A 13,730-nucleotide genomic window follows, 5' to 3' on the forward strand; every position below is an offset into this window, starting at 1 on the left:
AAAGCTGCATGTATTCAAAAGAACATTTTTTCTTGGCTCAGAAGCTTGTGAGAAAAATCTGATAAACATTGCATTCCACTAAAGTAAATCGGCAAAATCCACAATTGGGTTTGTAAAGCTGGTAAAATCATGTTCCAGCTTATCAAATTGTTGGCCTGGTCCATTTAATTAAAAGTTAAATTGAAGGCAGACATTTATTCCTTCTCAGCGTTCTAACACGATCCGTGCACATCCATGCTTAGGCTTATTTTGCAATTGTGTATAAAACACTATGAGGTGACTGGTCTGTGTGGGGCTATAAAAATCTACACCAAACATTTAGATGCTTTATTAAAAATAGTTTCTCCCCCACTGTCAAGAGTTGACGTAGCCAGATCTGGAACTTTAGTGAAACCCATAGTTTAAGCTTCTAGGATTCCGATAAATTCTGCTAAATCAGGGCAATAAATTTTGAACACAAATTTCTGTTGAAAGTATTACATTGTGTAATTAAAGCTTGGATAATATGTAGGCATGTTTCTTGCACTATGCTATAAACAATGTAATAGTGGTGTGTCTGTCTCTAGGTGGATGTTTAGCTTTAACATGCCTAATGGCAACTTGCATACACACCTGCCTAAATTCCCAGGAAGGGAAGCTCTGCTGCCTATATAGCTTCCTCAAATTCCCTCAACACCCCTTGGCAGGAGCAAGAAAACAAAAGCTAAGTCGAGACCAGCCTGCATTGGACTGCACCTGACCTATTTTGCCTGCTGGTCAAATTTGCTGATTGTTCTCTGTACACCACTGAAGAAGTTACACTCTAGTAGGTGTTTGATAAATGTACATTTATTCTGTGGTTATCACTGTTGACCGATTTAAGATTTCTTAATAAAAAAGAATTATCAGGAAAGCATTGGATAAAAAGGTAACAGTAATAAAAATCTGCCCTCAGATCCTTTCACTAACATATATTTACATTTTCTTGTTTGTTTTTCTTTTTTTTACAGCCCTTTGCTTGCTGTGTCTTTCGCTGCCTCCTGTGCTGTTCCAGGAATAGCTCTGCTCACCTTCGGAGTAAATCCTCTTACTGCAGCCCTGGGAGCCTTCAACATCATCCTGTACACATGCTGTTACACACCGCTGAAAAGAATTAGCATTGTCAATACATGGGTAGGAGCTGTGGTTGGTGCTATTCCCCCAATTATGGGTTGGACAGCAGCAACTGGCAGTCTGGATACAGGTGAGAATTACTCTGGGGGGGGGGGGAATGGGACCATGAGGAGGAAGAGAATTGAGTGTCTTCCTCTTAGGGCCAATTGAATGACTTCATTCCCAATAGAGAGATGTCTTTTTAACCAATGCCCACAAGTATCATTCACAATATCTAGGATCTGCATATTTCTCTGTATACTGCATGACTCTCTCTTCCACTGACTTGGCATTTTGCAGTAAAAAAAAACAAGACTGTCTTAGGTTCAGGACCCATTCAGTTCAGTCGTAGGCCAACAGGGGTGTGTAGACTGCATAATGACTTGCCTACCTGGTGCAAAGGTTGTGGAAGTCACATTTCATCTAGTTAGACTGGTAGATACCATCAGAGTAAAGATGACAGTCATGGTGCAGGTCAGCACCAGTGAAATGGGGAAATGTAGTTGTGCAGTATTGGAAGCAAACTTTAGGTGAGTAAGCAAGAAGCTGAAATTCAGAATTGCTTACTCCAGAATTCTACCTGTCCCATTTGCAGTGCCAGGTAGACAGGCAAAGCTGAGGCGTTTCAATGGATGCCTAAGATTGCAGTGTCAGAGAACAGCTTTTGACTTCTTAGGCACTGGAGAAGGTTTTGTAATAAGCCAAGCGTATACCAAAGGGACAGGTTCCGCTTGAACCAAAAAGGAGCCAGGCCGCTAGCACTTAGGATCAAAACAATGGCAGAGGGTAGGAATAAATTGACTGTTCTCACAGTGGAGGGATGAGAAAAGTGTGCTCTATTAGAACCAGTACTTTTTAACTTGCTCATAATTAAACTTGCATTAGAGCTGAGCAGTGAGGTGGCCAAGTGGTAAAAACAAAAAAGAGTTCCAAAGAGTTCCAAAATGATCTTTCTTAACTGGGTGAATTGGCAATAAAATGACAAGCACAGTTCAGTGTAAGTCAGCATGAAGAGACTTACATCGGGGCAAAACATCCTTATTTCTCCTAACCTCTGTCCCTCTTCAGCTGCTGAAGACTAGGGCTTAAAGGTCTGAAATATGGAGAGCCTAGTTCTGTGCAAGTAGGCACAGGATTCTAAACCACTCAAGGAGCCCTCAGATCTTTAGGACACAGGGCAGGGTCACAGAGTGCAGCCCTGCTCTCCTCTCTCTTGGTTGTAATCATGTGAAAGGATAATGATTAAAGGGAGCTGCTAAGTTGGTCTTAGTGGCCCCCGAATAGCAGTTGCTAGGGAACAATTGTCCTGCTTTCGAGCTTTCCATTGGTCCAAAAGTGAGCTAGTACTAGCCCTCATACTAATAACACTGCAAATGGACAAACTTTGTTGAGATCACAACTTGGGATGGAAGGATTGAAGCTGCAGGTCTCTCCCCTGCACCTGTTACTATTTTTTTTTAATTAAAAAAACTTGCGGCTACCTATCTGTTCCAAGTGATGCATTTAGTGTCGTGTGCAGTTTGGCCCTCAGGCATATGTAAGTGCAAGCCTTTATCCTTCTCTCCCTCTTCTGTGCTCACATGCTCTGTGTTTCTACAGGAACTATTCATCACCGAGTCAGCCAAAAGTCAACCAGGATTATGTGACTCCTCCTGGTTTGAAGATCAAACATAACCTTCGGTTTTGCAGTGCTGTTGTGATTCTCTTTGCAGTGTGTGTCACGACAGGATCTCAAATTCATGCAACAAGATCAGAGAAATGTTGTGTTAGCTCAGTGGGCCTGCTCCCTTCATTGATGCTGCTGCTTTTGAAGCAAAGGCTACAGAGACCTGAAAATGCAGGGTCGGTCTTAATGAAGCTTCCTGAGGTGACCAGCCTTTTGGGTGGGCATGTTGTATTCTTCTTAGCATTGCAAAGCATTTGTTGTTCTAGGCACAAGTGATCAGAGTAGTAGAAAGGAAAGACAATGTGAACAGATTCAGTTATGAACCAGGGGAACATGATAGAGAAAATCAAGATGAAAATGCAAGAAGGTCCTAACTCTAGCCTTTCTGCAGTGAAGGAGACAAAGAAGTTTAATTCAAACGATTTAGCTCATATTAGAAGCTGTGTGACATGACTAGTGAATGTTCAACAACCAAAGCAGGGCTTCTGCTGTACAGTTGTCATGTTCACTTATCTGCACTGTGTTTCTGGCTGCAATTACAAGTCATGTGGCTTCTGCTGCCTCTCTGTCTTCCCCTCTGTTCTGCATCTCACTAAAACTAAACCCAAATTCCTTGAAAATCTCACTGTTACCTTGCTAAGCAAATAGTTTCTGTGCATGGTAATATACACGGATAACTCTGACCATGGAGTTTGGATTATTCCCTAATACAGAATCTGAATTTTATTTTGTTTCTTGATACGGAAAATGCCCAACCCCCTATCTGTCTCTCTCCAAGTGTCAGAAACCAGCACCAAATGTTGGCTTCCGCAAGCGCGACCTGTTAGTTGAATCTAGGCCAATTATACATGTTATTTATATACATAACTCTGAGTAGTAATTGACAGGGCTCATGAAGTTATTACAGTAAGTGCCACACTTTTAATATTTGGGAGGAGGTAGAGGTCCCTGTACTTGAGTACCCCCGGGGGGGGGGGAGCACTGGAATAGGTAATAGTGGCCAATCTCAGAAGAAGCTTTTTAGCCCATGTTCTCTCATAATAACTAAGCATTGGATCTTCTCTTCCGCATCCCAAACAAAACGCTCAACCATAGGCTTATTTGCAGGAGGGCGGGGGGAGGTATCCATGCACAGAAACTATTTCTTTGATTAAAGGCTCCGGCCTGCAGTTGGTTGATAGTTTCTTATAGATGTTAGGAATGCTTTTTGGTATGGACAACCGGAGTATGCCATCTGCTTCCAAATCATGTAAGCCACATCTCTGGAACCCATTAATGTTTCCTAATTAAGTAGCTGAAGCAACTTGGCTTTAGGTAGAAGCGTGGGAATACATTTGCACCTTGTTAAAAAGAAGGGGAAAGAGCCTACCCTACTGAGCAGCGATAAGGAACATAAAGCTGGGGAGAAAGAAATTTTAAGGCTGCCTATAGTGCTTGTTATGTTTTACTTTTTATTGGGGAGCTTCTTCTCAAGAAAGCAGTCCAATTCTTTTCTGGTTATTAACGCTAAAGCCAGTCATGCAAGGTGAATCACTTTTTCATCCTTCCTTCATTTTACTATCAAAACTGTCTCCTGCTTCTCCAGGGAGGTGGGGAGGAGAGGGCATCTAGCCAATGCTGCCGCCGTTGCTCAAGCAGACTGTATGTTTACTTGATCAGTTCCAGTCTTGAGCGCTTGCCACATCATATAACTTTTTCCTAGGGAACAGTTCAGGATCAAAATATGAACCTTTCTCTGTGAGCATTGGTTGGCTAAAATTGGCCAGGTTTAAACTGACAATGCTCAGAGTCAATTTTATAATCAACTGTGGTAGCAGAAATTGCACAAGTGTTAAATTTAATCGGGTTCATTGGCTGGGACCAGCATCTCTCAGCAAGGCGAATGCATGCACTTGCCAAGGCCGGTACAGAGAATTTCCCTCCCCGAAAGGGAACCCCCATCTCCAGTTTCTTTTTCCCCCCTGTTTCAAGGAGGAAGAACATTATCATGACAGGAAATGGGAGGCTGGTGGAAAATGCCAAAAGAACAAAGCAGTCTCATTTTTAAAGAAGCAGTAAGACTCAGATCAAACTTCTCTCTTGCTGGCAGGAGGTCATGGCTTGTGTTTAGTAACAGGGCCAAAAAGAGGAATATTAATAATATGCCCTTTTTTAAAGAAGAAGAAGTTTAAATATTGTAATGGGGAATTTCATACTGTATGTTGTACAGCCTGGGACTCAGGTCTTGGCATTACCACATTTCCTTATGAAAGCAATAGGGTCTGGTATCCTTTCAGGAGTGGTGGCTGGCTCCCAGCATCTGAAGTGTACTCAGGAGACTGCAGAACATAGCAAACCAGTGCCATGAAAGCACATCCAATTCTGAGCCACCCAGTTTGCTTGAAGTGACAAGCAGGGATCTCTGCCATAATGTGCTTTATCAGTTAAGGGGATTTACTCTGGGTAGGTGGTGGTGGCAGAGCAGATAACAGCCTCGCAAATGTAACAGACGTTAGAGACCCACAGTGGCCTGGAGCCATTGGTATTACTGCTCCCAAGAATGTTTATCTCAAGAGACTATTTAGTTTATCTCAGATGCCCCACTTTTACCTTCTGTTTTCCTGAAAGACATCTTGTCCTGATTTTCATTCATTTTCTGAAAATTTAAATAATTCCTGGGGCTATGGAATTTATAGACTGCCTGTGTATGTACCAACGGTAATCACGCAGAGGTTGATTTTCAAATTGCCTTGACTTTGTAATTCAAATTGGGTTGTGGGCTAGACATTAATTATGTCAGCCAACATCTATTTACAACCGGGGGATTTTAAACTGGGCAGTTCTTATCAGCAAGTGACATTTGGCAGATGGATGGGTTTAGCAACAAAACAGTGAGGAGAGAGGAAAAGGACAATTGTGTAGAGCCTTTCCTCATTTGTATAGCCCTTGTCTGCCCGGAAGGAGAGCAGTAAAGAGAGGACCTCACTTTGTTCAGAATAAGTGACACTGAACTTTGTTCCTATTTCTTTCAAATGTTTTTTTTTTTTTTTAATTAACTGGATCATGTTTTGAACAACCTGCTGGCAAAATGTGTAACTGAGCAGCTTTAGAGAAAAAGACAAATTTTTGCCTGGAGCACATTATCCTGGCTGTAGAAATAGAGGCCTAGAGATGTGGGCTGGCATTGATTGACCTTAGCAGAGGCTTGAGACTTCTCTTCCTCTTCAAAATGATGATCCAAGAAGCCTCTTACTCAGTTTGTACAAAAGACAGAGGTATGTCATCATTCATCTGTGAGCATAGGACACACAAAGGCAGAGGGCCCCGTTGCTCCATGTAGTAAATGTGGAGGCAGATGGGCAGGGCTAGTAGGCAGCTGTTTTAAATTTAATAAGACAAAAGTCAGTCGATTATTTGCCTCCCCCACCCACGCTTTCTTTTGCAGACACAAAAGTGATAGTGATTCTTCTATTGGGACACCTGAGGGACTGATGCAATCAAAGTCGAAGCCCACTCAGTAAATTCATTGTCACCTACACACTGTACACAGCTGTGTTAAGTTCCAAGTGCTTTCATCTTCCAAATAAAGAATATTCAATGGCCCATATGGGACAGCTGCTCCAGTTCACCTCACCCCCCAAATATGCATTATGAAGTAACCAATAGGGGGCACCAGAGTAGTAGCAGGAAAATTGCATTGGCTTAAGAAAAGGCAGTGTTTGAGGTTTAGAGAGCTAAAATTAACTTTTTAAAGTTGTGTTGAGTTAAAAAAGTGTTAAAAATATCCTCTTGCAAGCAAGTTAGTGAACTTCCCTTAGTGCCTTGCAAAAATATGGCCTTTCGTGTCTTGCAGCCTTGCTGGAACTTCCAGTCATCTCCCACCTTAACTGCTACAGTCTTTGCATCTCTACGATCACATTCCCACCTACTCCCTTGCCTCTGACCAAAATCATTCACCTCTGTCATCACTGAGACCACATGACACCCTTTCTTACCTCCTCCATTCCTGGATCTAGCACAAACATTTGTCCTTGCCTTCATTACTCTGCCTCCCCTGATTATTCTGCCTGCATATCCATCCCTATAATCTTCACTCTTCCATCTCCACCATCCTTTGTCCGTCCCCCACATCTTCAATGCCTAGAACGGCCTCCAGAAACCATTTGATGCTGCATCTTATTTCCTTCAGACTCTTTCCCCAAATTCAGTTTCCTTGAAGAACTTCGACATAGACACTTACTGTTCTTCCTCTGCCGAAACCAAGCCTAAGCACTTGTAATGAAGCTCAAGGCATATCCTGCCCATGTTCACCCTTACTGCCAGTTTATGTCTCTCCTTCTATTCTTCCCATCAGGAACTATGCATATTGATGGTGCCGTATAAATGATAACTGTTAAATGCCGTCATCATTTCCTCGCTACACCTGGACATGGTTTCAAAACAGTGGTCATTGGAAACAGCCAAGACTTGCCTTGACCAGATTGTGGTCAAACTTCTAGGCTTCAAATTCACAACCTTTATTTTGACAGTGTTTTTGGTCATCATAGCCACTGCTACATTCAGAGGCACCAACATGATATATGGGTACCATAGAAGAAGTAAGACTTTGAATATTGCAAATGGCTTGTTTGCCACTAGCATATATAACGACTAAGATGTAGCAGATGCTGGAGAAGGAGAGATGCAAAGGAGCATGCGTGGCAAAGTAACATGCAGTCAACATCTTCTACGGAAGATTTATGCCTTGTTCTGCACTTCACCACATGCCCACCCCTTCCTTGTGAACCCCCCTGAATGTTGGTGCTCTTATCCACCTATTGGACCTGGTGTTGATTTAAATAAAGTTTCTCGCTTTCTCATTCATATGTTTCCCAATCAACCATTCTAATTGGTTGTGGTAACAAATAAAATATGTTTTAAACTTGGCCACTATGATTCATGCATTGGTAACTTTACAATTGGACTCCTATAATTTGTTCTTTGTGGGACTTCCCCTAAGACTGGTCTGGAGGCTTTTGGAGAATGCTGTGCCCAGATGGTTGAGTGGAACACCTTGATGCACACATAATTTTACACCTGTGCGTAAGGAACAGCTGCTGTGCAGCTAGCCAGTCATGTACAAGGTCTTGTTACTAACGTATAAAACCCTGAGCAACTCAGGGCCAGGTTACCTGAAAGACTGCCTTCCCTGTCTGCAAGAACATTTAGATCATCTGGGGGAAATTTACTTGTGGCACCACATCCTACAAAACATCACAAGGCACCCTACAGAATAACACAAAGCAGGTATTTTCCATCATTGCCCCTACACTTGATCTCCATATGTGTCTATGAGAGAGAGAACCTTTGTACTCAAAACTTACTTAAACTTCACTTGACTGTTTCCATTTGGTTTGATCAAGGGATATAGATTCTGTTTAAAGAGATTGAGACTGCAATCTTATGGTCACTTTTGGCAGTAAGACCCATTTGAACTCGCTTCCCCCTTCCTCTCCTCTCCCATGCAGCTCCCTGCATGCCCCAAATATCTGCTCCAGAGTATCCCCCAACCCAAAGGTGAAGGAAGAAATGGAAAGGAGGTCCTGTTGTGGAAATAGATTTCCATCTATTCTTGTACCCTAGTATTTCTTCCTTTCTCCCACCACAAAACTTTCAGTCCTATTGAGTTATGCAAAATGCATCTTGACAAATTGCTGCATTCTGTCTTACAGTATTAAAAGTAGAAAAGAAATTGGATTTTTCTAACCACATAATTTGGAGGTCTTAACCGATCTCTCCATCCATCACTGCTATATCTTCCTTGCTTTAGTGTGGGCAGGTAGTGTGTTGTTTTTGCTGGATCAGCTTTTGCTGACGGGCATATTCAGATGATGGAAACCTAATTCTGTAGGTAAAGATAAGGTTCAGTTATACTTCATCTCATTTTCCAGGTTGAACATGGAACAACTACAGCTACATAACCGCCAGCCGTGTTTATCCAAAGGCAAATGGGTGCAGCTGGATTTGCTCTTGTTTTCCAGCTCTAATCTCCCTCATCTGGACCAAGGAGGAGTAATTTGTTTTAGCATCTTTTTAGCTAAGAGTAGCTGGTTTGTTACCATACCAAGATAGAAGAAAACAACCACACACAGTTCTAAGTACAGGCCATTAATGGCTAAACTTAGACTTCAAAATCCCTATAACGTCTTACATAAACTTAAACATTTAATTTATTTCCTAGAGAGACAAGAAGCTGGTGCTTCCCGCCCCCCCCCCCTCCACTCTTAACCTCCCCCTCATGTGTCAGTCAGCTACCAGAATCTGGAAATGATTTTAAAATTCCTTCATATTATTCAAGGCAGAAGAATTACCAAAATTGTGCTCTAAGCAAAACAGCATTCTTGGGTTGCCAAGGCAGTAAACAATGGCTTTAGGAAATGCAATAAGACTTCAACATCTGTTTTGGAGCTGATATTTTAACCATTCTGTGTTTATTTTACATGCCTGGTTGGTGATCTCTGTCATACATCTGTGAAGCCAAAAACCAAGACAATGAAAGAGGTAGCAAGTCAGTTTGGAGCTCCAGCTATAAGCCTGGTTTTCCATGCTGAGTTTTTAACATAAAAGTGCTTGTGGCTTTTGTCTTAAGTTTGTGAATGATAACTTAGTTTAGCAAATCATGCTACCATTACAAGACTTTTTGCATACACCTAGGACAGTCATGAGTTTTAAAAGAACATCATTGTGCTTGACAGCTTTAGATAGAAAAGCACGAATATCCTGCACCTTCAATCTCATGTGGAACCTTAAAGGTTGCTGAAAATATCCTCCTGAAACAGTAACACCACTCAACAATAGCAGAAGTACTAGCTTAAGTAGCTGCACAGGTTAACCACAGGAAGTTGACTATCAGCCAAACTTGTCATGGCACCAAATGCATCATTGGCACCCATATTACATGGTCAGGATAGGAAACCCAACTGTTTCTCAGCAGCAGTTCTGTCAGTCTCCCAGCTGTTACCTATCCCAAGAAGAAAATGGGAGCTTTCTTTTCAGGGCCAACACAGCCATGGGAAAGGGATGATCAGTACTTCAATGAGGTATGGAAGGGCTGAACATCTGCTTCCTACTTCTGCAATCCTGACAAAATCAGACATCACCACCTGCGCCTAACATCACTTTTTAAAAAACAAGCATGCAGGCATATTATCAGTGTTGCACCTAGCATCATGCTGTATGTAGTTCAGCCTTGATGGGTCTTTTCCCATAATGCACACATAAATACACTTAAACTGGAATCCCATACACAGTAGGGAGTAAGAACCATTTGGCAAAATCATACTGACTTCCAAGTAATTTGGAATTTGGAAACACTTTCTCAGGGCAGCTGACACAGTGTAGTAAAAACAGTAAAAAATAATTTATACTCTCTTAAGATTTAGTTTAGAGTGCATTTTTTATAGCCTCATCCAAAGGAATTTGCACAGAGGAGCACATAAAGATTTATGCCACTGCTACTGAAGCACTATCCACTGCATGGCAATTGAGATAGAGGCAGACAACGCTGTTCCAGTTGCTATTGAAACTCTGAATCTCCATGTAGGATTGCTAGGAGGCTCCTCCTGACTAAGCCTGCAAAATAGCACCAGTTGCTACTAAGTACCCCCAGAGTGGGAACACAAGTGGCTCTTTCTGTATCAGCACTTTGAGTAATCCCAGCATCGCTACAAGTCTGCCCTGTCAGACAAAGGTTTTGAAAATGTAAAGGTAGAGTCTGGACCCAGTTGCACTGAAAAACCTAATTCTGTACTGCACGGCAAGAAACAAAGCCATGCATGTTGCCATCAAGTTGACTTTGCAGTATCTCCTAGAAAGATTGTGTGAGAAGGCAGGCCCCTCATAAAACAACTCTCCTTGTTTGGCACATCAGTTGTCTGGTTTGGAGCTGGGAGTTTCACCTGAAATGTTGGTTGTTTTTTGACAAGGAAGTGAGAGTTGGAAGTTATTTCTGAGACAGCGTTAGGACATCTTGCCTTCTTGTTGCTCCCAGCGTCCATCCCTTTGCAAACAAAAAGGACTTTGATTCATCTTCTACAAGAAGGCATAACTCCACTATAACAACATCACTTCAGAAGTTGAATCTGTGAAAAATCAGTCAAGCTTTATTAAAGCGTAGGCCCTAAAGATGTCCCTTGTGAAACAGAATGAAGCAGATTCTAATGGGCATCTGTGCTAAATTTCAGTGGAGCAGGATCTAGTCTTGTAGCATAAGTTTTTGAAAGACTGCAGTTGTGAGGAAATATTCCCATAGTTATATTCAGTGGATCTCTGGGCCTATTTCCCCCTTTAATTATTGCTTCTGTATAAACTTTTAGGTGGTGTACAGGGATAGGTAACACAGAGACCCAAAATGTTGAAAGAACTGAAACAACCTTACAATTCTATAATTCTATGAATTGTTTACTCTTCAGTTTCAGGTCTCTGCCAAGCATTCATGGATCAACAGCAGGTCCTATGATACTGAATTCTAAGATGTATGGAGTGTACAGAATTGAGAAGTTAGTTACTTAACACTTTCGGCCGTCTGTAGCCCTACATTATGTGGCTGTTATAGGGTTGGCAACATACATTTCTGCTTAGGAAACCTATGGCAAAATATAGCAAGGTAACATGCAGGTGGTGACTGGAATCTTCTCTAGATTTCTGCTGAGCAAAATTTAAAAAACTTATTCATTAGCCAAAGTTTATTGAATATTCTTCACTGTATTTGTTTTATATGTGTATAAACCCCTTTGCGGAGTGGGTTCTGCGCAGAGCTGATGTACAGTCAGTTTGGCCTATGTGAAAATATGTTGTGTGAAGTATCAAAAAGGTGGAGCCAAACATGGAAACCAAAGGATAAAATGTATCTTAAGTGTTTTCTACAACAAATGGAAAGTGTGTTTTTTTCTCACAGAAGAGTCTAAGATGTTTTTTTTTTCTAAATAGATAGATGATAGATTAGATAGATGATAGATATAGATAGATAGATAGATAGATAGATAGATAGATAGATAGATAGATAGATAGATAGATGATAGATAGATATGCAGTTCGTAGATATTTTGCTCATTGTCTTCTACTTACAGTCTAGAATTGATGATAATGGCTTAAGAAGTAAGGTGACCATTTATGCATCACCCAAAAAAAACCCCCACAGATTTGCATAACATTTACATAATGCTATTTTACATGTAGAGGTGCAGATTTAAAAATAATAATTTAAATAGAAATACAATGCATTTCACCTTAGTGGGGAGAACTGTGACCTGTGTGCCTGTTCAGTCGGTTCTCCAGGTTGGTAACTACTGTCAAGCAACTTCAGGGGTCCTGCTTTCCTTTTTATGGTTCTTTATCTTTAAAAAAACATCTCTTCCAATAGAGGACTGTCCTCTGAAAAGTAGAACATGTGGCCACCCTATCAAGAAGTCATAATCAGTTAATCCTAACTGGGGCCCTGTCCCCAAATCATCATCTTTTTATTGTCTCCAGATGAGGCCTCAGGCACTGTTTTTGGTTCCGAAAGCCTCAGTTTCTTGCTTTCTGCAAACATATAATTGTGTGAACAAAAGTACAAACATTGCCGAATTCAAAATTGTAGATGAGAAGTGTGATTAAATTGTGTATGTATAACTTGCCGGAAACGTACTAGAAGTAAACAGGTTGGACAAGGAATGCAAAAAAATCCCTGCATCCCATGGAAGTAGCACATACATTGCTTGGGTTCTGAGCCTTTTGCAAGTGTTCTTACTCCAAAAATGATAGAATGATAGAAGCATCTTTTTTTTAGAGTAACATTTAGCAACTCCTGCATCTGAAAAGGGTATTTGGAGTTTATGTGGAGAGTCGAGTAAACTGTTCCACACAGCTCCATCCTGTATACCTTTCACTGCCTTGGGGCAAGCTGATTATATTAATGAGACTTCTGCACCTGCAAGTGATTTACTGGGTGTACGAAATGAAGACGCAGAAACTTCAGCCAAGTTATCCCGATTTCTGTGTCAGTGACCCTGGCATACACCCTAATGCCTTGATTTCTCTTCGTTTGCAGGAGCATTGCTGCTGGGCGGGATTCTCTACTCCTGGCAGTTCCCTCATTTCAATGCACTCAGCTGGGGGCTCCGCGAAGATTACTCCAGAGGTGGCTACTGCATGATGTCTGTCACCCACCCAGAAATGTGCAGGCGGGTGGCTCTGCGTCATTGCCTCGCCTTAATTGGACTTTCATCACTGGCTCCCATCCTTGATGTCACCACGTGGACTTTCCCCATAATTTCTCTTCCCATCAACCTGTACATTTCCTACCTCGGCTTTCATTTCTACAGAGACGCTGACCGTGGCAGCTCCCGGAAGTTGTTTTTCTGCAGCTTGTGGCACTTGCCAATGCTCCTCTTGCTCATGCTGACTTGCAAGAAATCTTGGTACAAAAAGGACAACGAAAAGGAATCCTTGAGTTGAGGTCGCATCATGTTGGAAAACTCACGTTGCCTTTGTGATAACTATTGGCTTCAGAAGCTCCTATTCAAAATGGCATACATATTTCAGTTATCATGCAGCAGGGAGGTTTTCTGTTGATGTATTCAGAGAGAATATTTTGTGTCCAGTGAACACTCTCTGTGATTTTTTTCAAATTAAATAATTTGATTTGGGACACACACATGACTCTTGGATTTGATTTTCGAATGTGAGATCCTTTTGTTGACTATACAGAGATGATGCTAAGATGCATGTTATATCTTAATAGCATACTGATGAAGGAACAAATCTCTATCTAATTCTTAAGGATGTATGGCAAGCCTGCTGAATCTAGTTCGGCAACAGTTCCCACAGGTGACTCATATGCATATGCATCTGCACTTTTCCACACCAGAACAGGAGGATTAGCTTAACAATATGCAAAAATCACTCTGCCCTACTTCAAGGAGTATATTCTCAT

The 13,730-nt window shown here is 41.5% G+C and overlaps 1 protein-coding gene across 1 annotated transcript in view; it reads left to right on the top strand.

The window, feature by feature from the left end:
• COX10 (cytochrome c oxidase assembly factor heme A:farnesyltransferase COX10) overlaps positions 1 to 13,449 on the top strand; it is a 100,538-nt gene extending 87,089 nt beyond the window's left edge. The window contains exons 6-7 of the mRNA XM_083725955.1: positions 990 to 1,222; positions 12,846 to 13,449. Coding sequence (XP_083582081.1) covers positions 990 to 1,222; positions 12,846 to 13,252 — 640 coding nt within the window. The 3' untranslated portion in view covers positions 13,253 to 13,449. The remainder of the gene's footprint in view (positions 1 to 989; positions 1,223 to 12,845) is intronic.
• The last annotated feature ends 281 nt before the right edge of the window (positions 13,450 to 13,730 follow it).

Source organism: Podarcis gaigeae, assembly GCF_964106915.1.
Source record: "Podarcis gaigeae genome assembly, chromosome: 2".
Taxonomy (NCBI): domain Eukaryota; kingdom Metazoa; phylum Chordata; class Lepidosauria; order Squamata; family Lacertidae; genus Podarcis; species Podarcis gaigeae.